The sequence below is a fragment of the Diadema setosum genome, chromosome 13 (genome assembly GCF_964275005.1).
Source record: "Diadema setosum chromosome 13, eeDiaSeto1, whole genome shotgun sequence".
Taxonomy (NCBI): Eukaryota; Metazoa; Echinodermata; class Echinoidea; order Diadematoida; family Diadematidae; genus Diadema; species Diadema setosum.
This window is the reverse complement of record NC_092697.1, coordinates 39,311,753-39,338,956: the sequence shown is the minus strand read 5'-3', so window position 1 is coordinate 39,338,956 and position 27,204 is coordinate 39,311,753. Positions and strand designations below refer to the sequence as shown.

General features: G+C 36.7%; 1 protein-coding gene across 1 annotated transcript in view; it reads left to right on the top strand.

The window, feature by feature from the left end:
• LOC140236851 (atrial natriuretic peptide receptor 1-like) overlaps nt 1-27,204 on the top strand; it is a 111,341-nt gene that overhangs the window by 23,261 nt on the left and 60,876 nt on the right. The window contains exon 2 of the mRNA XM_072316786.1: nt 10,903-11,020. Within this exon, the coding sequence (XP_072172887.1) occupies nt 10,903-11,020 (118 nt within the window). The remainder of the gene's footprint in view (nt 1-10,902; nt 11,021-27,204) is intronic.

Sequence of the window (27,204 nt, the reverse complement as noted above, 5' to 3'; positions counted from 1 at the left end):
GAATAATGTGCATTGAAGCATACGCTCATCTATAACGGTCGGGGACTCGACTTCGGCTGTGTGTGTGCTGATGCATGGATCTCAGTGATAAAGCTCTGTACAATAAATTCTTCACGGGGATTCTCGAATATATCCGAGCCAGGCCAGTCTTCCCGCCCCATGGTGTCCCCTCGCTATCAGGTCTAAAACTGAGAAACAGACGAAAATCGCACACAGAATTTACAAACTCGAGATAAATTCAGTGAATGCCATCAATTGTTCCTTGGATATCTATTCCCAGAAATCATAGCTATGTCATGAGCATTTCCTCGGCATGCGTTTTTATTAAAACAAAAACAGCTAAATGAACATCTTCCCTATGTGTTCTTTAAATTCTCCCTTTGAAAAGAGTGACATGTATGCCGGCATTTATGCCAATATGTTTTCTGATGCTAGGTTCAGATTTTTTCTTTGTCTTTCTCTGCCGTCTTCTCGCTAAAGGAGTTGCAAAAATGAATTTGAAATTATGAATTTTATGTTGTTGATAATTAACTATTTATCTGATTTGATATTTCAAGTACCGCAGCTGATTTGGATTTTACACTGTATACTGATAACAATTCATTGTAATGATTGAATTTTTCTTTGTATTTTTACGTTTTATCTCAGGACCTTGATGAAAGACAGCTCATGCTGATCAAGCAATCCTGAATGAATATGTTTCAATAAATAAATAAAAATTAAAAAAATGAAGAATAGAATCACTTAGACTAATTTACGCACTGACACCAAAACAGATTGCAACTGTCCAGTAGCTAGGAATAGGTGGTAGGCATAGGCATAGGAATAGGATTTAGGACATTAGGAGTAGACGGTTAGATTCGTAGGATTGTACCTGAAGATGCCCACACCTTTGTTAGATCTTATAATTAACATAGTAATTAATGTATCTCGGCTTAAAAACGACGTCAAATTTACTTTTTTCTTTCTTTATTTTCGTCAAAGTGACGTCTTTAAGACGTCTTTTTTCAGTACCAATACACGTAAAAAGGGTCGTAAATTGACGTGTAAACGACATGTTTATGACGTCATTCTAACGTGGAATTTTGTCTTTCAAGTAGTAATATAAACGTTATTAAGGCGTCTTTGTACGACCACCTACACGTCAGACAGACGTCACAAATATGACGTCTTTTTGACGTCTTCCATTTGAGCAAAGATACATTTCGACGTCAGTCTAAGACGTTTAAATGACGTCCATTATCTTTGTTTATTTACGTAGTTAAGACGACATATTAGACGTCTAAATATGACGCCTTTTTTACGTCTTCCATTTGAGCAAGGTGACGTAATTTTGTCGACAGTTTACGACGTTTTTTCAGCGCTGACGAGAAATAGACGTCGTTCTGACGTGTCTCTGCTATCAGGGGCAATAATAGCAAATTGCATACACTGATATGAACTCGATATCATTGTACCCCGACACATACATGCATCCACATACTCACTCTCTACGCTTGAACACACATACACACAAACGAACTCAAACGAAACAAAAGTTTCCTTCAACCTCCGGATGTTCCCTTTAAAGCATCATTTTTCAATGAAGGACGAAATCAGTAGGAATTAAAAGCACAATCATACAAAAACAGACTACAATGATTACAAGTTGCATACATTGATATAAACTTGATGTTGTTGTGCCCAGACAACACACTCACTCACACACGCACAAACAAACACAGACACACGCACACGCCTGCAATCTCAAAGAAAGCCAAAGCGAAAAGATGCATTATGTTGATTACATGGAAATAGTGAAATGCCAAAGGACGAGGGAAATACTCAGGCGGTCGTAAGAGGTTGTCATCATGACTTAATCAATCATATTTCCTAGACTGAACAAGACAAACTAACAACCAAGTCTGCTTCAGCATTCCTTTCATGCATTGGCGGTCGAAGGAACGTAGGAAGTAGATTGTCAAGTATTGTTCAGACCATGCAGCTACAGTAGCTCCAAGTTAGACTAAGAGCTGAAATAGAGAGAGGGTTACCGATGACAGTGGAAAATACTGTTTTTTTTTCTTCTCCCCAATGAACAGTGTACTTACATGTGAGGGTATGACTGTGTGTTTCATGCATGTATTTTGCTATGATGGCTATCATAAAAATGTGTGAACAGACCCATCTTGAAAAGTCTCATGTTACCAGAGAGTATAATGGTGTCACCAATATTCTGTCTACTGAACAAAATGAAATGAAAAACCAATATAGTAAATGCAACTACTGTTTGTGTGCATTCCATTTATTCTGAAATCTCAAATAATGTTTGATTCACAAGAATGGCAGTAGATGGTGATATAAATTAAACATGGAAAATAATAACCAAAATGATAAGGAACAATAGATTAGTATAAAATTGATCATATTAAATGTATATTAGAAAGAATAGAAAAATCGCTCTCATCATTTCAAATGCGTTCTTATCGCCCCCCCCCCCCCCCCTTGGATCTGACTTAGATTCAAAGATACGTTGTAATGATTTACAGCCTCTACATTTTTTTTTACGTCCATCAACAAAAACAATATTTTTGATGCTACAACACAAAATGAAATAATCGATATTATTAAATCAGTTCAATTTATGACTTCAGCTGGAAATGATGAATTCAGTATGAAAGTACTCAAATAGTTTAATCAATTACATATCCTTGGGATACATTCAATATGTCTTTATCGAATGGAATATGCCCAAATCTGTTAAAGATTGCAATAGTGATACCAATATGCTATATTAATTGTGCAGTTGGTAGATAAGGTTATAAAACAACTCTTACAAAATGAACCTGAAATTGTCATATTTATGGATTTAAATGAGGCATTTGATACCATTAATCACACTTTTTTATTTATATGAATTGAATAATTATGGTATACGAGTCCCTGCTTTACTCTTGGTTTAAAAGTTATTCATCTGAAAGCTCACACACTTTGTGTGGAGATGTGCATACCATATTATGGTTGCAATTCATCCACGTCAAATATCCAATATGAAGTCCCCAGAAATTCGATACGTGTATTGTTTCTTTCTGTGATATGTATATATATATATATATATATATATATATATATATATATATATATATATATATATCCTAGCTGATTATGAGTTTCGTTTTGTTTGTTAAATCTCTCCCATCCAGTAAAGACGACAAGTTATGTATTTTTTAAACGACGCCAGATAATACATGTCAAATATTTGAAATAATCTCACTGTAATAGTAAGACTGTTTGTTTGTTTGGTTTATTTTTCTTCCAACAAAATTTCATACATAAATCAAGATTCTTTTCAGTAATATCACATAAAATATCAGTAGCAGATTACAATGTACCTGATTCAAAGAAGGAAAATCAATATGTAAATTAATTTCATTAACAAAATATAACTCGTATTACCAAATTTCCAAATAATTACCTATGAATTTATGCGGAAGAATGACTGCCACTTTAAGCAAAAGCTTGAACACGTGGCAGCCAAGGGACCTATCTACATAATACAAATATATTGTTTGCGGAATGGTGAAATATTACAATATGTTATACACTGTGAAGACATTATGTTTTATATTTTAGCGCATAGATGCAAAAAGAAATAAAGTGGATTATGATGACAAGGTAATGATGATGACAAGGTAATGATGAGAAAAAAAAATGTGATAATGAAGATGAAAGTGATGATGATGATGGTGATGACGAAGATAATGGGAATGAAATGAAATGATAGACACAGAAACATTGCGTATATTTGTTGTAGTTTAAATCCAATTTACAGGAAAAGAAATGTGATCAAACAACAGAAAATCTATATTCAGATGCTATGTTCATAGGTGGTAATCTGACAGTAACGTTGTTTTCAATCTAGCCTTAAAAGAATATAACGTTTTACATGATTTGATATAATCTTGGAGTGTGTTCCAAAGATTTGGTCCATTATGTCTTATAGATTTTTGTGCAACTAATAATTTGGGATTTACTAAATGAAAATTGTGCGAATTACGAGACAGTATAATTCAGTTTAAAGAAATCGTGAAAAGTGTTTGGAAGTAAGTTGTTCAAATATTTAAACATTAAAAGCAAAGAGCGAAATGCATTCATGTCAAATATATTCAGTGTTTTTAACTGATAAAAAAATGCGGTTGTGGGCTAAGTATTGTGAGCCAGTACAGATGCGAATGGCTTTCTTTTGTAATAAATAAATATAGTTGAGTTTAGTCTTTGCACTTGTAGCCCACACTAGATTAAGATACATAATATATGGTAGGATTAAAGAATTGTAAAGCATAAAAAAGAGTATATTCAGGAAGATAACTTTTCATCTTTGAAAGAATACCTATATTTCCACAAATAAATATCAAGTGTTAAAGTGATTTCTATTCTCAGGAGAGGGGTCATTTCACAACTATGGGTTATTTCAGATGATTTTTGCGTGAGTTCCGTGCTATTGATTATTAAGCTAAATGCAACAGTCGTGAAGTGGTCATTTGCACTTTTTCTTTTACCCTGCAGAGAGCATGCAGTCAAGACATTGTCGATTGATTTCGTATATGAGCTGTAGACACTGTAATTTATGTAATACCTTCTGTGATCTGTGTCTATACGAAGGCATATCGTCACATCATCTGCCTCATTATGTAGACACTTGGAAGAAGTTTTGTGTTTATCACCACATCACGAGTTTAAAAAAAAAACAGAACAGAGGCAGAGAAATGAGACCCTGAGAGGAGAGACAAAGCTACCAGCTTGAAAATGCCTGAGAGTCTTAGAAAACGTTGAATAATTTGGTTTCTCATTCTTCTGTCAAGCCTTGCCCTAGGAACTGTCCCATTTTCTTCAACTAGAGCTGAAATTTGATTAATAAACACTGGTATGCTCATTCTTCTTAGATTGAGAGTTTAACATGGGACACGTGAAGAGTGAACATGATGGCAGACTTGGCTGATAAAGGAAGAGGTGAAGCCAGAGTTTGTGTATCCCTATAGTATACTACTCTCCCCCTCCCTCCCCTCTCTCTATCTCACCCTCTCCCCCCCCCCCTCTCTCTCTCTCTCTCTCCCTCGATCTCTCAGAAGTCTCATTTAGTTATAGTCTTTCGTTTTTCAAAATGGACTTAGATCTCGTAACTAAATTTTCGGTAAAACCGTCATGTGTTTATTTAATTATTATTATTATTGTTATCATTATTATTATTACTATCATATTTTCTGGTCATTCCTTGTATATCTAAAATTGGATATATTTCGAGTGCATATTCCCTTTTTAATTACAGGATTCGCTTCAAGTGAAGACTACTCTAAGAATTATCAAAAAATAGAAAAACGTTTGGCTGATTTTATTTCTTTTCTATGATTATATCATGTGTATTTTTGTTGTTTTGGTTCCATTTCGTTTTGTACGCTTTTTGTTGCATGCAGTGATTTTACGTTTAGGCCTACGTACATTCTCATAAAACTCAAATTGTGATTCCATTTGAAATACGATCAAGACTGTTGAACTTTGGTGTATGGGGTAGGTCCCAAGGAGGAGTTTTTCACTTAACCCAATCGATGCTAATGACTTTACGGTAGACACTCAATACGGAACTGTTGCTGAACGCGGGAAACCAAATGTCCGATCCCTTTTACACTATCTCTCTCCTCATCAGCTGGCGGCTGCGAATTAAGCCTTTCCACCCCATCCCATCCCTCCCCACATCACTATGTGTATACTTGTCTACGCGTCTTGTTTTGAGTAAGATGTAACCATCAAATTACAATTGTCAACATGTACATATAGGTGTATCCGGAATGTCGAACACTCATGGCATTATCAATGAGGAAATCCCCTGTATTGTCTGGCAAAGTCAATGTATGTCAAAGGAAAAAGGTACATTCACCTGTAAGCTGTTGGACTTTCATTCATCTAGTTTGATGAACAATAAAAAACATTTAACCAAACAGTCATTTCCCTTGAAACTCTTCATACCTAGAGAATATCAAAGCCGGATGTGAAAAAGGCAGACGAAAATGAGAAGTAACATAAAACCCGAACTCTTCTCTTGGTGGTTGTGGTTCTTGTAGAGCAATTATTTCAATTGAAGTGTTAGTTTGGAGAAACGTAGCTTATAGTGAATAGCTAATTGCTGAAGTGTCGTTTATCTATCGTACAGTGATAACATAACATACTATAAAAACATACGTTGGTCATCTAAAAGCACTGGCTTAGTTGTGAGCTTTTTCTTAGGGATGATTTACGTGGAATTATGGGTAGAATAGAACAAAACAACTTATTATAACTCTAGATCATAATCATCAAAAAGACGAATAACAGATGGTTTTGAAATATTACTTTTCAATTTAAATCATCCGCTTGTACCATTAAAAATGTTGTGCTAATGACAGCAATTTTTACAACGTCTGAGATGTTTTATAGCTTACTTTTACAGGCAATCAAAACCCAAATATAATAATGAGAATTGAATGAACGTAACACTATGAGTAGAACCCATCAGTGAAGGTTTTAGGAAAATCCGGCTATCGATGAATGAAAGGTTATGAATTTTTAAATTTTCGGTGCCGTCATCATTGGATAAGAAGACTAAGTGTCCGTGACGTCATTTTGTTCAATAATATACTAGTAAAGAAAATATAGGAAATTTCACAAAAGTTTCAATTTTCATAAAAAATACAAATTCCATTGTCTTGTTATACAGATATCATGTCCAGTGTAATATTATTCGCCCTGCTTTCTGAAGGAAATAAGTCAAATCCTCTCTCATGGTGCTATAGAAATGAACATTTGTTAGATATTCCTTACATTCTCTAAATATCGTTGCCCATAATGACGTCATGGACTGTAGTTATCTCCTTAACCAGCGACGATGGCACTACAATTTTAAACATTCATAGCTTTTGAAAGGATTGCACGACTTTTGTTATACTAATGTTGCCGCTTTCACTTATATTGAGATTGGTTTCTTTTGATAAATACTTTTAGAGAACTTAACTCGTAAGTATATATATATATATATATATATATATATATATATATATATATATATATATATTGGGGTTTTTTTATTCAGGAGAAAACTATTCTCGACTGAAACAATATCCTAACTAAACCTGACTAGTGATATGAACTGTGGTCTATAGCATAAATGTATAATTTTTGTTTGTTTGTTTGTTTTTTTATTGTTCCATATTCCACATTTCAAGAAATACATAAAACATAAACATCACAATACAACAGCCTGGATGAATTGTCAAGTACAGCTTACAAGACAATAAAATATGTGAAATATGAGGAATCTACATACAAAAGCCTGGATGAATTGTCAAATACAGCTTATAAGACAATAAAACATGTGAAATATGAGGAATCTACATAGAAGCATTGCTTGTAGGGTGTAGATTCCCAGATGCGGATGTGAGATTATTTCTTACTTGGTATATGTATTTAAAGGAATGACAATTTGTGAATTGGAGAAATATAAACGCCAAAAAGTAAAAAGAAAAAGAAAAAAACAAAGAAAACTGTAATGGCTTCATGACTTTCTGCTGGTATCGATCGGCAACACGTGCACTGGCCTCCCGACAGCAACACGGGTGTATTCTGGATTTTTTTTTTCTTCTTCCTCCTCTTCTTTTTCTTCTACTTTTTTTTCTTCTTCTTTTCGACCCGCCTGCCTCGTGCATGACTATTTCATCAATAGGACGAACGTTGAGTAATATTGTACATCTCTCCACTTGTAAATGCCGGTGATTGATAACCCTGCCTATAGGGCTCACACCCATAAATATTTCCCCATAGGGATGTGTGTTAAAAATCAAATTTCAAAAAATTCTGTATTATAGCTGGGAGAAATGAGGTGTTTCGGCTTCACTAACCTCGATAAGTTAGATATACCCTTTCATCCATCAAATTTTCAGGGTGGATTCTTCAGTTCAAATTCTGTTCAGGGGTCCGCAAAGCCAGACTACGAGTTCTTGTCACTCAAAAAATCACCCATTTTCCGTACACGTACCCAATGAAATAATATAGTCCCCTCAAATTCCACCAGAAAAGCTTTCATCTTCCAACTAAAATGCAATTTGTAGAGGAATTCATACTCAATATCTACAGCTATTCAGCTTTTTTGCCAAACTGCATCATTGATTTTTAATTAATTTTTTTCTTCATTTATTTTGGTATTTTTGGTACGAATTTGTGAAGGGGTCTGGGACATTCCATTGTATTTACGGGTGTGAGCCCTATAGTGGAGGTCATATTTCTCATTTGACTTTTAAACATCATAATGTGTTTTTGATGATATTTGCACCTACATCATATGGGAAATTACACATTCAAGGGTTATAAAGCTTCTCAAAGGGACATTTTTGAAACTCATGCCCTTTGAGGTTTTCGAAAAAATAAAAATGTAGTGTTGATCAGTTCATCATAAGATGAATACCTAGATGCAGGCAGTAATCTTTGATTATGGGGGTGTCATCATCACATTATTGCCTACAAAATACTTGAAAAGACTTTGTTTTGTCAAACAGACTAACTTTATGAATTTTGACCTGTTTCAGTGGTAGCCAAACAAAGAAATACATTAAAATAACACAGTCATTCAAAGTTGTGTGATACTGATGACTGCTATGTACAAAGATCTATCTATACCACAACAACATGATAAGAAAACAAATTGTAGCCAAACAGAGTGGGGGGGGGGGTAGAGGAGAGAGGTGGGGGGGTAGGAAGGGGAAGGGGGGAGGGAGGAAGAGATCTGACCCAATAGATCAACATAAACCAGCAGAGTTTGTATGGGATGAATACTTCCCATAGACTTGTGTGCATTGCATGCATCCTCTGTAGGGCTCACACCCATAGATATTTCCCCATAGGGATGTGTGTTAAAAATCAAATTTCAAAAAATTCTGTAAAATAGCTGGGAGAAATGAGGTATTTCAGCTTCACTAATCTGGATAAGTTAGATATACCTTTTCATCCATCAAATTTTCAGGGTGGATTCTTTAGTTCAAATTCTGTCCAGGGGTCCGCAAAGCCAGACTACGAGTTCTTGTCACTCAAAAAATCACCCATTTTCCGTACACGTACCCAATGAAATATAGTCCCCTCAAATTCCACCAGAAAAGCTTTCATCTTCCAACCAAAATGCAATTTGTAGAGGAATTCATACTCAATATCTACAGCTATTCAGTTTCTTGCCAAACTGCATCATTGATTTTTAATTAATTTTTTTCTTCATTTATTTTGGTATCTTTGGTACGAATTTGTGAAGGGGTCTGGGACATTCCATTGTATTTACGGGTGTGAGCCCTATAGCTGCTCAGATGATACACCATATTTGCATCATATTCTGATGGTTTTGTCATCATAGTATTACCATTAATCTTACTCAGTCAATGTCAGTTCAGTCTTAAAACATCCGGGTCCGGAACTGGGTCCGTTGGGGTCACAAGGAATGGGGTCAGATATGACCCATTCAGAGTCATGAATTGGGTCAGGGTGACCCCATTCGGGGTCTTCATGACCAAATTCTAAGTCATTTTTTACCCGATACTGTATGTGACCCTAACGGGCCCAGTTCCAGGTCAGTTCTGACTCGGAATTATTTTAGAGTGTCGAATTCAGATCATCAAATTTACCCGCTTCGTTGTTCGTCATGGAGTGCTAACTGTTAGTTATTGGCGTAATTAAAAACATTATGTTATGTTGTATTTTCCACGTAAAGGGAATTGGATCTTCTTTCAGGAAATGTATTAACGTCCACTCTCCTCGGGGAAATGTTACTCAGCTTTTTATCTTGCATTAAATCCTTCCAACAGTTTTCAAAACATTTGAAGTAGTTAATGTGGCTTAAAACATGCAGAGCTAAACAAACAAATCGGAATAATAAACATTGCTATTTGAGACCAATGTTTCGTTTTTATTTGATTTTAGATAATGATTATGAGAAGAGAAGAGAAAACAGAAAACACGTAAAGAAGAAAAGATCAAAAAGTCCTGAAAAGGGGGAAATACCACAACATGATTAACAGTCTCATTTATTTCAAAAGTAATCTATAGCTGACTAGAGTTGGTATGAACTTTTGTCTTCGTGATAAGATTTAGAACAGTAGAAAGGGAAAATGAAAAGCACCAATGATACTGGTTTACACCAAGGTAACATATTTAATTCAAATGGAAATGTTTGCTATGTGCCTTTGATTGCCGGGGCACAGGGACCACAGAAGAGAGTGGCTAGGATGAGAGAAAAAAAAAAAACAGTCAAGCACCAAAACAATTTCTTTCTTGATTGTAAATGGATCTTCTGTTTGGATTACAGAAAGATCTTGTTTTTGTTGTGCTTTGCAAATTTGTTATTTTTGTTCACTTTTTCTTCGTTTTTTTTCCACGCTTTTTCTCGTACTCTCTCCTGCTCTGTTTCGCTCTCTCCCCTGTCTCTCCCTCCCTCCTTTCCTTCACTGTCTCTCTCCCAACTCTCTCTCTCTCTCTCTCTCTCTCTCCCAGCTTCTAGCTGTTTCTCTCTGGCTGACGAAGAGCTGGAAGCCTCAAAAACGTGAAAGGATTAACCGAAGAGTCACCTGCATCAAAACCAAAGAAACATTTAGCAGTATTCTACCGTTATACTTGACTGTGACATATGACAATTATACTCGATTATGTCATTCATTATCTCATTATGAAAATGAATATTGTAAACTAAGCATTCACTTAGCAGGAGAGGTGCAGAGGGACAGTATACCTGGTCGTATATAATACTAACCCTTGATGTTATGTTTCATTTTAGCATTTTATTGACTGTATTGGCATCCTTATCAAACCTCGTTTATGTAACTTTTGGTAATTTTTTTTTTGTTTTACTTCCTCTGTGTTCAGAACTGGAGAAGAAGCTAGGGCATGGTGTCACAACACACGCTGCCCTTCTGCCTCTGAAGCCACACTAGATAATTGTTGTCTCTACCACGTCAATGTCCATTCCTGCCCCAAAGATGAGGTAAGTAAAGCATAATGTTTCTATTCATTACATTGCACGAATCCTATCGAAACTTGGAAGCAACAAAATAAGAGCAAGTAATGATTTAAACGGCGTTTTACAACCACTTTGGTTTGTTTTCCTGCTTCATATTCTTTTTTTTTTCCTGTTATCCACTCGTTGGGTATATAAAATTCTAAGGAAAACGCTACAGCAAAAACTCCTTAAAGGTAGGGAATCCCATTTGCATGCCTTAAATGAAGAGTTAAATACAGTGGTATGTTGAAGAGAGTATCATTTTAGAAACTCCCATAAAGTATTGAAAGTGGAAGGTAACATTTAGTACATTTTTATTGACCGTTAGATTTTGAATTGAATTTTTTTCGGGGCTCACCGTAAATTCCAGTTCATTACTAGGCTACCTTTGCAGACCCATGCACTGCATGTATGTGTCCATCATGTATATTTTGTGAAGAAAGTTCATCAAAACTTACAAACATTTCTATAATAATACATTCTTGCCACACACTCTATATGTTATTACATCAGCTCTTATACTTTTAAATTTGTGTTTATAGATTAAAAAAAAAACAGAAGACTGCAACAAAAAGGCTAAAGTGTGGCTGACACACAGAACTACTGAGTAGTTGAGTTTTGTGCATTATTCAAATTGTAGATAACTGTTGACTTCCAAATTTCTCAGCAGTGGCCTAAACAAGTCCCTTGAGGTTCATATTTTATGTTTTGCTGCATTTTGGGAGGTCTGTAAAAGGTATTCCCTACCTTTAAGCAGTCATCATTTGCTTGCATGCTTTGACACGATCTTGAAGAGACTAAATAGTATACGGATGTGAAATGTTTTTCGGGGCATGGTTGATATTAGTTGCTTGAGGGATCTCAACTCTTTCTATGACCCGAGGAGCTTGCTCCAAGGGTCATAACGTGGAGTTGAGATCCCGAGAGACAACTTATATCAACCATACCAACAATGCATTTATTAAACAATAATATCAACAATACCAAGAACAAATTCCTGTCTGCAAATGCCGGACCGTTTTGCAATGCGACTGTATGATAATCACACCCGTGCTAATCGCTAGCGACGATCTGCTGTGTTTACGACAAGGCAAGGGTTGTGCATTGTGGTTGAGAAATTTCGCTTTTAGCGCTGCTCTGCGGTGAGTGGGGTACTCGCGCAGGCTGTGAAAACAAGGCAAAGCACAGCGCATACACACGTCAGCGTACATCCGCGCACTTTCGATAGAGGGCAGTTTGATGAAGCTTCGTGCTGCGCGGGCCATTGTTTATGTTAGGCCAACCAATCAGAAACAAGGATTCATGAAGTGTATAATGCTCATTAGTGCACCAATGTTTGGGTTGATATCATAATCCTTTATCAGGGGTTGCCATGGAGTTTTAGATTTCCTCTTTGTTTGAAACAAAATAAATGGGAGATCAGTGTAAGTATATGATATGCATTTCAGCACGCATGTGGAGTTCTTTATGGTATGTTATTGCTTGAATCCAACTTCGACGAGTAATAATTATAATTATCTTTTTGCTGCGAATTTCATCTTTCAGAAGTTGACTTTAACCTGACAATATCATCTATTGACGTTGTATTTGTATTGAGATGGGTGTCACAAATGATCTAGATCGTAGAAATATTATATTATAGGCAGAGGAAATCCACGGGCCATCAGTTGATTGTTATCATAGTCAATGAAGCCAGTGGGGCGTCTGTGCGTATAATCTCCGTTTACATGTACATACATGTAGGGATATGATTTTGGTCGTCACCGTCTAAGAAAGCTTTATCAAGTCTCCAATCATCAGTTTCCTTGGTTGGATTTTTTAAGATTCTCGGGTCGGAAGGCTTTTCCATGACACAACATTGCTGTCTTCCACTTCCATGAAGCTACTAGAGAAACGATATTGCAAACCTGGTAACTAGATTAACGCATCATATAGAGGAGCTCTGCTTCAGATTAGATGCATTCAAGCTTGTGGGAGGTTAGACAAAAAAAAAACAACAAAACAAAACAAAACGCCATAGCAGTGTCATAAGAAATTGACATATTGATATTATATAAAAGAGGTTTTTTTTCCTCATTGCCTTCACAATGTACAGCTAAACGTATAATACAGAAGGACTACAGCTTTAGCGTAGCTTGATTTGCATGCAGGTCTCGTACATAATAGATATCGGAAAAAGAGGAGGGAGGGATGACTTGCGTACAGAAAGAATAGAAGAAAGGAAAAAGGAAAGGAGGGTTATGTCTGCTTTCACTAAAGGCTTACACAAAGTTAGATCACCTGGATCACTGATCGGCAAGGCGCATGATATTTTTTTACCGAGGTACAGGTGAACAGTTACAGGTCATGGTCGGTTACATGATTACGTACAATTTCCACGAAGGAATTTCATGTATAGTACATTAAATGGCATTGTGAAATCACTGATATCCAGAGAGCAACATTGTTTTTACATTGTTTTTTTTTTATGTACTGTTCAGAAGGAAGAAAGTTCCAAATATAATTTCTTTTTTTAGGAATCCATAGTGAGTTTTTGCTATTAGAAGGTTCGTTAAGGCTACTCACCTTGTTTATTTTGTATGACCTTCTGTAATGCAACAAAGGATCACTATTCTTTTTTTTTTACTAAATTACTGTTTAAAAGACCTGATAATCATGTCCATTCACCACTGTAAACTGTATCAGTAAGTTGAATGTTATCAGGAGTGAATAACACGAGTTTGTTTAGGCAAATGACTTTCCATTGAATTAGTTTCTTTCATTAATGCCAGCTTTTCTTTTGAGCTTTGTAGTTGCTTTCACGATGCGTTATGGTTGTGACTGTATCGTGTGTTATTAGTGTTTCCTCTTCGGTCGCCATGCCCCTATATTTCGTCATGACATGACGTCATACTCATCTACTTAGAGACAAGGGGGTCTGTTATACTATCAGCTTCGTTCATGGTTCCATGAAAGGGAGTGTAATCATTTGAGGAAAGGTTCAAAGTCCAGAGAACTGCATTCAGATTATAAGACAAAGATGAATAATATATTTCTAGTGATTGAAATAAACTATCTGTTCAAAATGGAACAAATCATCCGAGGAAAAAAAATCGCTGACCATTGTTATGAAGGCTTTCTCGGGCATGTTTGGCTCACCTCTCAGTATTCTAACCACATACTACCTCACTCACTTGACTACACGTGTGAAAGGTGCGCAGTGGATGTGTGTTCTTAGCAAATAGTTGGTGCAAACATGTGTCACTGCATCATTTTGGCTCGCCAAAGCTAACAACGACTGGGATATTTGGAGAAGAGATTCTAACTTGAGAGTAGTTAAGAAAGATGTAAAAACGTATATGCAAGGTATGTGGCAATGGCGTAAATCAATTTATTTCAGCGACCTCTAAACGGAATAAATCGCAAATATGTTGTATATTCGGTTTTTTTTTAGACATACACTTATGTTATGATTATGTAGCGATTCGCCTATGTTATTTTCAGGATGCATACGTTCATTCATCATGGTCCATAGGGACGACTTCATCGCAGACTTTGGTGAAAACACGAGAATCAGTGCTTTTTTGCCTAACCAGTGGTATAGAAAAGACAATGCATGGTAGTATACCCACACCACGCACAGTACAACCGTACTTGCCTGCTGTATGCACGCTAAAGCAGTAGGAATAAAATGGCGTCACGTTTGCTCAATAATGCCCTGGGAAACAGCGAGCCTCAGACGCTTCATGACGTCACAGAGAAAACTGATCTCCCACCGGCATAACGAGCAAATTGTGGAAATTTATTGAAACACAGGTACAGGCTCTATGTCCAATTTTGGTTATAGCATGCAAACCTCTCTTTATTTGAGCTTGTAAAAGAAGACTACGAAAGAGTCTGTCCCATGTGAATTATTCATCAAAGTAAATCACACGTCCTTGGTCTAACTCTCTAGTAAACATTATCGGTCCATGTGGCTGACACACGGTGCGGACTAGCAGGTCTCCACATGATAGTAATGGTAAGCTAGAGAATGGCGCCATTTCGCGTCATCACGAGCGCAGTGCCAGTTTTCTCTTATCATTATTCTTATTCTTCCTTTCTTCCTGTCTCCCTTCTTTTTTGGGGGGGGGGGGGTGGGGTGATATAAGTGAGAATTCCAAACCTGGTATGGTTCAAGCGATCGCCTAGGAACCTGCCAGAATACGTGTTCAGAGTCTAGCTCATTCACTCACGTACTGCTCGTTTCCAGTGAGAGAGGCAACCATTAATTCCTTTCTATTTTTTTTTCTCGCTGGTATTACCGTTGATGGATGGCCTAATTATGAAAGCTAATTGACGCATGCTGTGGGATAGACGCAGTACATCTTATGTCTCATAAAGCTCATCTTTCACTTTTTTTTTTCTCAGTTGATAAGCTTAGGCTATTACTTAGTGACGTCGATATATTGGGTTCGATATTTCATGTATTATGTATTTCCAAAGATCAATAATACTTCAAATGCAATGGTTTCTCGTTTCACATTGTTGGGTAATGTCCACCCATTTCAGTGGGATGATGCGTAATATTTGGATGATATACTTCTATGTACTTCACCTTAGTGACTTACGAAAATGAAGATAACACGAAACTATAAACAAGAAGGTAATACTGTATACGCCATATTAGTGAGTCCATTTTTTTTTTTGGCTGTTGTTGTTGTTGGGTTTCTTTGCGAATCGAGACTTCCCAACAATTTTGTGAGTGATTAAATTTGTGTGGTAAACAGTATTGAAAGAAGAAATGCACCGTATATGCCCCTCTCTCAAAAAAAAAGAAGAAGAAATAACAAAATACAAAGGGACCCTCCGCAAAATAGTGAGTCCATCCAAATACGATTTCAGGGTATTAATGATTATAACTTATTTTCCACGTCTTACAGAAAACCCCATCCGATTTCCTTCAGTGGTCAAAGAGAAATGAGAATTTTTAAGAGCATGTCAGGAATCTCTTCCCTCCAAGTTCTTTCCATTGTCAGTGTGTTCACACATTAATATGCAGTTCCAAGAGCATTCGAGTGCTAAACTTGGAAGAATGAGACCCGTGACATGCTTTACAACGATTCATATTTCTCTGTAACCACTTAACTGAATTGAATGAAGTTTTCTGCGAAATATAGCTAAGATGTTATATTTTAAGGTCCTGAAATAGAATTCAGATATTTTAATCATATTGGAATTTATCAAAGCGAACATATGATTGTATTTTTTTTTTTGGGGGGGGGGGGAGACATACTGTATGCAAGCAAGTCAGAGTCATATGGGATTAGAGTTTATATTTTTGCGTGTTTTTAAAGTCTCAAATAGCAAATATACCCTACTCGCAAACAATCACGAAAATAAAAACCTTGCGAAATCCCATTCGGAGTGTAAAGTAGATTAAATAATTCAATGTTGGTTTAATGCTTACCTTACAGATTTCAATTCAGTTTCTTGCTACAATCAAGACACAGTTTTGGTTTTATTCAAAGAAAGGACTAGAGGAGGAGGAGAAGTCGAAGAAGAAAAAGAAAATGAAGAAGAAGAAGAAGAAGAAGAAGAAGAAGAAGAAGAAGAAGAAGAAGAAGAAGAAGAAGAAAATAATTACGAGGAGAAGAAGAAAAAAATATTGTAATGCTCTGTTGATCAAAGACTGGAGGAGTCTTTTAAACATTTATGAATGTACTGCTTTTCTTTGATTCCAGTAGAAACCATGGGGTTGTTCTTTTTTTTTTTAGGGCGTTTTTTTTTCTTTCCGGGGGGACGTTTTGAGCGTGTGTTTTTCTCATATTTATATTTATGGGGGGAGGCTTGGTTCATCTGTAGGATCTGGGGATATTTACCATTCCTTTGAATTTATTACGATCGTTTACACGCATCATTGCTACGCCAAGGTTAAATCATTACCATGTGAGGTTAAAACTTTGACCTCAAGATACAATTATTATGACTGGGTGAGCAAGGCAGGGAAAGGTGTAAAGGTGTGTCGAACCGGAATGCAATGTGAATATTTCAAAGTGTTAATCTTTCCTCTACGATGCTTGGGGCCGAAAATAGAGGACGCTGCTTCCAGCGTAAATGCACTATCTATCATTCATGCTAAATGCTTGAAAAGAAATGTAGACTGCCGCAGTGGACTGTATGAATTACTTCGTCTATTATTTAGGAGTAAAGCACCCTCTCGCGTCTGTTGATGGGCCACTGAGCTGGAATCTTTAGGTCCCCATAGTTCCCGTAAGGAGGTACGAGAAAGGGAGGGTCATGTATACGTAATAGGCACGGTAATTACAGTCCCCAATGCCCAAATGAGCCTTGACCACGAGGACCCTATGGATGGCGTCTTAAAATCTCCATGAGACTAAAGTTAGCGTTCGAACACTATTTCCTGCTTTTGCTTGTTTTTGTATCGATCAGCTTTGCAAAAATATTCACTCAAGGGAAGATATCAAGAATATCACACCGTTTTACCACTGTAAACAATGCATAATCGACTGCTGTATAATTAAATTTATTTGCATGTTCATGGATTGATGTTATCGCCATATTTATAAAATTAATGAAATTGTAGTATTTCAACAATTACGTGCACAAGGATGGGATTGTAAAGAAGGCCCGAATTTTCAAGCTCGTTACCTATTCGTTCTATTTCACTCTCTTATGACAAGATTTCTAGCATTATTCCGGCTACCAAACTCTAATTATGTATTTGATTTGTGGATGGAATTTTCAGGATAGAAAGACAAGAAATGAAAATGACGGTAAGCTTTTTACATTCTAATGATTTGTACCCTAATAGTGGCCTCCAGAATTGTATGCTTTGTACCTCTACTCCACCAGTTTTCTCTTCTTTGCCAATATAGTTTCATATCCCCCAATTTACCCTTGTGTGTTTTACACACGAGTTATTATGAAGAACATGAATTGGCCTAATTCACTTTGCTGGAAGGCAAGTAATTTTCACACGGCGACCTCTAGAGAGGTTCATTGTTTCCTCACGACCTTCTTATCAAAGTTGCATGACAGACGACAATCCCCTTGGAAACTTTGCAGAGACTGAGTGAGTTAGTAACTGACATGTTTTCATTCATATAAATAGTGTGATGCTGCTCAAACGTGGCTCAGGCTGCTGAAACCATCATCAGTGCTGTGGGATATGCCTTACTTTTACTAAGGAAACAGGCATTACCATTTAATACCTCTGCGGTGTCATCGCCAACTCGAAATATTTATGCTTCGGCACGAAGACATTCTCTATTGCTCCTCCGTAAAGTCCAAAGTAAATCCTTGTCTCTTTTTTTCAACCATACGTGCGGGAGTTACCTTGGATAAAATACATCGTCAGTCCCGAAGGTTTTATCTGTAAGCACGTATTTGGTAGACTGGTGAGTAACCAATCATGGTGGATATAGTACCACTATTATGAAGCCGTGATCGGATCCAACTGAGATCCAGGGACCTCTATTGCCGCGCTGTTCTCACAATGTTCATTTATCTTATCGTTGCAATGACGAACGCTTCACAGCTATATACGTGGGAGCTGAAAGCACGCTTCTTATGGTATGTTGCCTATTGTTGTCTATCAGCAATCATTACGTCGTTCAACTGTATTCATATTGGAACCACACCAAAACAAAATGCTGACAAATGGTAACCCGCATAGCGAAATAACTTCACGTTTGTTGCGACCGTGATGATCAGTATGTGCTGTTTGTTTGTTTGTTTGTTTGGTTGGTTGGTTGGTTAGTTTTTGTTTTGTTTTTTTTATCTGGAATAACTGCCCGACCAAAGCAAACCACTCTCAGATAAACCTATGAAGGCAGGTGAATCTATGAGAAATCAATCACAGAAATGTAGTGGGAATCCAACATTGCCAAGGCACCACTATCTGGTAAGCGAACAAAGGATACTGAATTAAGATTACCGTTAGTGAACATGAATGTAGCAGCTACTGAGGTCGTCGCATTGCTGGGTATCAAAAAAAAAAACAACAAACAAACAAAAACGCGTGACCCTTGCTCTTAGGGGATTTTCCATATACGACAGTCTGTTTTACCCGATGTTCATCATGTTATATTGATCCCTTACTTTATATATATATATATATATATATATATATATATATATATATATATATATATATATATAATATATGTAATATATATATATATATATATATATATATATATATCCCTAGTTGGCACCTTAGGGAGACATATTGGGGGGAAGTGTCTTCATTAGGGAGACAACTGGTCATTAAGGAGACAATTTTCGTGTCTCCATTGCGAAAACTGTCATTGAACATGTAATAATAAATTTGCATATAAAACAAATGGAAATGTCTTCCAAATGACCCATCTAGGAGTATATATATATATATATATATATATATGTATATATATATATATATAATATATGTAATATATATATATATATATATATATATATATATATATATATATATATATATATATATATATGGTAGAGATAAAAGATATCTTATACCTCTGATGTCTAATATTCTTCAAACCGAACTGTTAATCTAGTGTATTCGTTATAAATGTCAAACCTCTGGTTCTTAATTTCTCTGTAGATTGCCAGACTAAATTGATCATGCAGCAGTAGGTACTCTTCAGCATTGTACAACTGGTGATTAAAGAGAGGATTCCATAAAATGCATCAGAAATGTAGCGTCAGAAACTGGTAAACAGAGCTGCATATTTTTCATGCCAGTATTCTAGAAATCTTGAGAAAATCTGAAAAAAAAAAAACCACCGACGAGATAATGGCAATATATACCCTTTGTCATTAGTGAGGGTGGAAAAAAAAAGGATAACTCTGAAAGGATGATAACATTAACGTAAGTTTGGTACACTTGCTGACATCAATATAGTCATGATTTTACTCAACTATGAACGTTGTTTTTTGTGTGAGACTGTGGCTATGTTGGGTTTTCGTTCACACATTTGCATTCGTATTTCCACAATGGAAAATGGAGAAAACTAACATGAGGCATAAATATGAAGAGACATGGCAATGAGATTAAGATAATCTTAACACGATAGTCATTTTGTTTTTTTTTTATACCTATAACCTTAGAACCTCAATGCAAAACAGATACCCCAAAGTCTGCCGATTTTAACGTAGACGTACGTTATTTTCATTCCTGCATTTGTTTATAATTATTGAGAAGGGGGTTGACGGTGGTGTCGGTGGTTTTATTTCATGATCCATGGTTATTATCATAATCTCCTTCCAACTGAAGTAAAATACAAAGAGACAATGAAGAAGAAGAAGAAGAAGAAGAAGAAGAAGAAGAAGAAGAAGAAGAAGAAGAAGAAGAAGAGAGGAGGAGGAGGAGGAGGAGGAGGAGGAGGAGAAGAAGAAGAAGAAGAAGAAGAAGAAGAAGAAGAAGAAGAAGAAGAAGAAGACGGACTAACATATTGGTTGATATATTCTGTGAAATACCAAAAGGCACCACGGCCATCCATTATTGCAACTCATGATAAAGCGAGAAGGTTGTCGATCTTTGACTGTTTGAGTGTTTCTGATTCATGTTTTAAAGAAGAAAAATATTATTTATGCTTTCATTTCTTTAATCGATTCTTTTATGTAATGGCTTATACCAGGTTGGGACAAATTAACGCGGATTTTATAATGATGTGTGTTCGACCCTTTGGCATTGACACAAACTCTAAGCCTAGGCTAGGGCGGATAGGGTGGGGCTCGAACCCTTTGTCGGAAGATGGTTCCAACAGCTGAGAATACGTTTGCTGGGTATTCGCATCACGTTTTATGTCAACACTCAGGCAGGTTGGTTGGATTACTAACCTGCCCCACGTGTTCAGAACGACCTATATAACACTGAAGATGTATGCTCACACGCAGACAGGAAATGAAGTTATTATAAGGATGTCTATATTGACACTGTAAGCGCCTTCACGCAGTCCCTTTCACCACGTCATATTCATCTTTAGTTTCAAAATTCTATCCCACGAGGAGGCTTAAGATCAAAGACTGAAAACTCTTTTTGTTTCTTTATTTTTTCCGCCGAGATGTCCTCGGTTCCAGAGTCGGCTGATGAAAAACTGACATCGCTGCTGTAATGTGATAAGATGCGAATGATTAACGTGTATTATTTATGTTGCACGTGGCTCATGTTCGGTGCAAGCAAATTGATACGTCAGAGGGAGCCATGGGGTGTGGATGATTCTCTTCAAAGGGCACGTAGTTGCCATTACTGCCCTCACTCTCTTGTATGGTGTGAAAGTACCTGGGAATTTACTGCAGGATTCTAATTTGTCTAAGTAGCAGCGTGCCTCACGCCAGGGGCTCTGCGTAGCTTCATAAAGAGAGGTCTGAGGTATTTTCAGCAAAATACATTTACGGCAACCGACACGTGCTCATCATTGCACCCAGTGTGAATGTGTGTGTGAGAGAGTGTATGAAGAAATGTATAAATCAATGTTCGGGTGTATGTATGTATGTATGTATGTATGTATGTGTGTGTGAACAAATGATATGTAGTCATCTATGTAAGCGCACATGTTGGCAAGTGTGTCTACTGAATATCATGTGTGTTTGCGTATGTATGTTTACATTGATTGCTTATGAGTTGAGGGTTAAGTATGTGTGTCAAACATAGTTCTGTAGGCCTACTTCGAGTACTTGATTACTGTATAAACACAGGCGTATACATGATCTGTACTAAACGAAAGCATAAACAGCAACCAAACAAGGGTGATAGCTAACACTGTTCTTCGTTTTCATCTATAATCGTACTTCCAGCAGGACTTATGACAGGAAAGAAAAAAAAACTAATAAACCTAAAAAAAAGAGCCTTTGAAAAAAAAAAATTATATAGGTAATTATTAACAAACACATGTATGTGTTATTATCTTTGTAAGCGTGTATATATACGCACACGCACGCGCATAGATTATTTTGTGTATCTCACCCTCACTCTCTCTCCCTGTCTTTCTGTCTCTCTCTGTCTCTCTCTCCCTATATATATATATATATATATATATATATATATATATATATATATATATATATATATATATATATTTATATATACATACAGTGACAACAGAATTACACCGAGGACGTAGCTGTGTTATATGCCCCATACAACTGCCATACTTAGCTTTCGGGCTTCGCCCCTTGTCAGATTATTATGCTCTTATACATAATAACATAAGAACAATGCAAAACCAAAATTACAGTAACGACAAGAAGAGGATGAAAAAATACATGTGATACAGTGATACAATTATCAATATCTGACTTTGTGCGCCTCCGGAAAAAAACAAAACAAAACAAAACAAAATATATAGATAGACTGATATAGATGGATAGATATGCACGAAATATAGTTGTATAATGATTGCATAAACATGAATTTAAAGAAACGTATGGAGGAACACACGGTCCATGATGTTTCAGCTAAGACTGTTCTCATTATTATTATTAATGATCGAACTGTAATTACTTTTGTTGAATTAATAAAAACGGGGAAAAACGTATGCTCTGCCTGATCTAAGAGCGAATTGATTAGCTCGCCCATACAACTCATCATGTGTAACTAGGTATGAGACAAGCTAATATACAAAGTTCAGATTTGTTTTCTTTTTCTTTTCTTTTCTTTTTTTTTTTCATCGACCTGCTGTTTGCAGTGGTATAGTGAGTAACGGTTAGCATTGAACTCTGTACAAAGTGCAGCCAATTACAGTCAGCAGACGGTTGAAAGGTTAGGAGTGATCGGACGCTGATTGATTCATTACTCAAGATTAGTTTGATTACTGCTGGAGTATCATGAGCATTTGACAGACAACCATCCACCTGTTACACAACGTCAAATATCAAAATCATTCTCGAACATATCAGTGCACTGGTTGCACAGAAACCACAAGATGATGCCCACGAACGTTAACTTTTACTCACCACTCACTGAGGTATAGATGCCTATCTTATCAAGCAATGATTCAAACACTGATTTCATTACCGCTTGGAACTTGATGCGACAAGGGAGACGTGACGTTGAGTTGACGTACTTGCAATTGTTCAAGCATTGTCGATTGTAACCTCGCTGTCTATTTCCAAGTGATGGTCTAGCAAGAATAAATGCATGGGGAGATTTCAGCTTCTCAAAAGGAGCGGTTATCTTTTTTTTATTTTCTTGTGAGAAGGAGGTCCGCTTTAGAAACCATTGGATCACATCGTGACCTTTTACAAAATAATCTATCTAAGTGTAGACAAACTACCGATATTCAATTCAGTCATGCGGCTAGCTCTTGTTCTGAAGATTACATTGGTACTTATAGGACAAGTTCAACCACAGCCACGAACCTTTTCTTGCTCACAACCAGAATAGCATTCTCGATAAATAATCAAACTGCACCACCCCACCCTGCCCTATCAACTTGCATAACTCTACAAGTATAAGAAAGCTTACATCATGCACCAAATCATTCCCCACAATACGGCTTTCATTAAGCTACGGATTTACATTATCATAATTACGTTTTGAAACCCTTCTAGAAATATTATGTGGCAAAGGTGCTAGGACACAAATCTATCTAGATGTAATGACGCTAACAGCAGAGTCTACATCACAAAGTATAGTGAGTCCGTTTCAACGATGTATGACGTGCAATAGTAGATACTATCTGACCAGAAACCCCATTCAATTTGATTATCACGCACGCTATAATCTGTCACATTTTTCATGACATCTGGAAACGTATGCCACTGATCATTTATCAAGAAGACAATAATATTGATGAGAGCGATGACAGCTGTTGAAGAGCCGCGCTTAAAATAGACGAGCTGAGTCCAGCGATGAATACACTTCATTCCCGATACTATGCGAGTGATTCGCAATCCAAATGATTTATAGACTACGTCATATAGACAAGACATAAAACGGTGTAGAAATGGTCGCAGCACAAATTGGTGCGAGAGAATGTTGCCAGCTACTAACGTAGGGGCAATACACTCGTTATTGATCACATTATCCTGTAAATCTCTCGGATATCAGTGTTTGTAATTTAGCTCGATAAGAGTGATTGAGATGGGCTGTGCATGAGCCTCGGATGATTGGACTCATCCGTGTTATATGAGTCGTGTCTTTCCAGAAAAGACTGGGATTATTTCATGTTTGATGGAGATACACTGTATACACACCGTCACGTCAGTCAGGTCAGGGAAATGTATACCATACACACTAATCAAGCTTGCACGTGAGAGGTATTTTGTGTAGCCTAGACGTGATAGATGCGACCCACGGGAGAAACCTCCCACTGTTGGATTAGTTTCTTGTCTCTCAAACTCGGACTGGATATATTGCCCCGGATACCTGGTCATTTTCTTCTTCTCATTTTATCTCTCTCTCTCTCTCTCTCTCTCTCTCTCTCTCTCTCTCTCTCTCTCTCTCTCTCTATCTATCTATCTTATCTATTTATCTATCTCTTGTACAATATTACATCAACCACGTATATGTTTCTCATGTAGTTTCTATTTCTTTTTGAAGCATTGAATCGTGCTATTAAAACTATGCGACTGTTACGACTGTTAGAATTTCATTATCATCGACGCTGAGGGGGAATGAAATGACCAATTGTCTAGTTACAATGAGACTTTCAGTGTGCTCTGTTCAAGTTGATGTTCAAGACCTTATTACAATGTTATTTCCGTAGCAGTATGATATATCGGCAGGCAACAAATACACGCATCAAATTTATTTGTTGATTTCACCTGTATGTAGGGAAGAAATGAGTATGCAGTACTTTCTATATAAAAGTATTAATCATCAGTGAAATGCAAATTATTGGTTGTGGAAGTTGTGCTTTTAATAATCTTCATAAACGAATTTATGGTAGGAGGTGTGTCAATAGTGGCAAAGAATGTGATCTAGAACATATAGAATTAGTAGTACAGGGCCCTGTTTTATGAAGAGTTAAAATCGATTATAAAGTTGATTTCAACTGTAAGTCTATGGCAGACTGTGTGGTAAGGAAATTTAAAATCGATTTTATCTTTTGATAAAACGGGGCCCAGGTGTACTTGTGTTCAGACTTTTTGCCTTTGTCGCTGTAAAGTAAGAATAGAATACTAGAATTTTGTCTAATGCTACTTTTTTTTTACACAAAGTTTTTTATAGTTCCTTATAACTTCACATCTCTCTCTTTGGTCTTTAAGAAACTTCTCATCAGTGGTTCATTTTAAAAGTGGGCAATTCCCACTGTCTACACTCTCCATCATTCTCAAAGTACCCCTGTCTGTTAGACTATAAACCCATAATACCTTACCACTGCATGCCTGTGTTCACTTTTAGTCATAATGACGCATGGTCATTCGCAAAATCTCATAATTTTAGAGTGGACTCTAAACAAGTATTCTTGTTTTGTCAGTCAGTCAGCATTAGTTTTCTTCCTTCATGGCATGTAAAGTAACACACATTATAACTCTATTACTCATTACATGTTTGAATAGATATCCTTGTCTGTATGTGCTCTTGTTTGTCGAGTCTCACGTGGTCACCCGTCTTTTCTCTAGCAGCTGTTGGGAGCACACTGAGTAGTGCCATGTTTTTTTATACCGTATTTTCCAGTTTTGATTGTTACCCTGATTGTCATTTCAAATGACTTCAACATTTACTGACTAAAGTGATCTCAACTCGTGTGAACTTCATATCATTTGATTTCCTAGAACTCGTGATCATGTTCACTGTGGTTCTGTAACACTCTCCGGACCACGTGATCAGTGTTCCTATCCAGTCTCTGTCACGAGAGATAGGGTGAAGTTTTAATCTGTGCCCACAATATAAAGGCCACAGTGTTACATATTTTTGAAAACGAATTACAAACTAGGAAGAATGCTTATAAAAACAGATATTCAGTATTATCCTTTGACTTACATGGACTTACGGCACAATGATATAATTTAGGCGAGACCTTTCCCACTTATGGATGATATAAGAATACATTGTATTGCCGAATTAATGCTTTCATGGCCATTTCCGAACGGTATGCGGCGTGTGTTACTACCGAGACACTTTAGTCAATCACTATGATCATTGAGAGAAGTGTTAATGCGAGACAAAATGTTTTCCTCAATTAGTCCAACACTGGTTCTTTTGTTCATAGAATACAGGAAAAACATGTTCAGAAAGTTGTATATCTTCACACTTCTGCCCCACTTTACAATAGATATCCCTTGTTAGACAGGCTTGGAACATGATCGTGCTCCTGGCTGGAAAGACAAAATTATTAGAGGAATAAGGGTGACCTTTTCTTTTATCCAAACCATGGAACTGCAAATATAATCACAGATACAGCAAGTGAAGTGTAATTTGTTTTCTCTGCTCTGGTCACGAATGCTTTCTAAAACGATGCTGCCTTGTACCGCGCTTTGCATTGATTATTTGAATTTGTGTTATGGTCAAATTTCCATTGGACAGGGAGGCTTCCGCTCCATCTCCTGTATCTACGTCTTCCCCTGGGTGAAATACCACCCAAACTTTCCTAAGTCGTGTGGCTACGAGGGGATTGGTGCAACAGAATCAATAGCTATACCGTTAGTTACAAGTGGTCTTACATCCCTAGCACTACTGTCAAAATGTTGGAAATAAGTGTAGGCCTAAAGCATGAATTTCGACTCGAGCTTTAACTTTTCTGGGGTGATGAATCGAGTGTAGGCCTACTCACTTAAAGGGACATGTACTATGACTATCAAGATAGCAGACATATAACAGAAATTCCTTTGACAGATTACAAAAAAAAAAAGAGAGAGAGAGAGAGCTTTCTTATCCAGGTAAGGAGCTCACGGGGTACGCGAAAAAAAAAAAAAGTTATATTTTTACGTATTTTACGTAGAGCACAGGACGCGAAAATTACTTAATAATAATATGCAAGTCTACGCAAACCTACGCTACTGTACATCTTTCCTACGTAATAGTATGCTACTGAGCGCCAATACCTACACAATTGTACGGAACCATACACCAATACGAAAAAAAAAAAAGAAACAAAAAATCCATTTCAGGCTGTGTCCATGGATTGACCAAAAATACGGGTTGTTTTGGTTTTTTTTTTTTTCTCATTCTTCCAATCGCTTGCTTTCGTCATTCTGTTTTTTTTTTTTTTTTTTTTTTCTCTCGTGTTCGCGGCTTA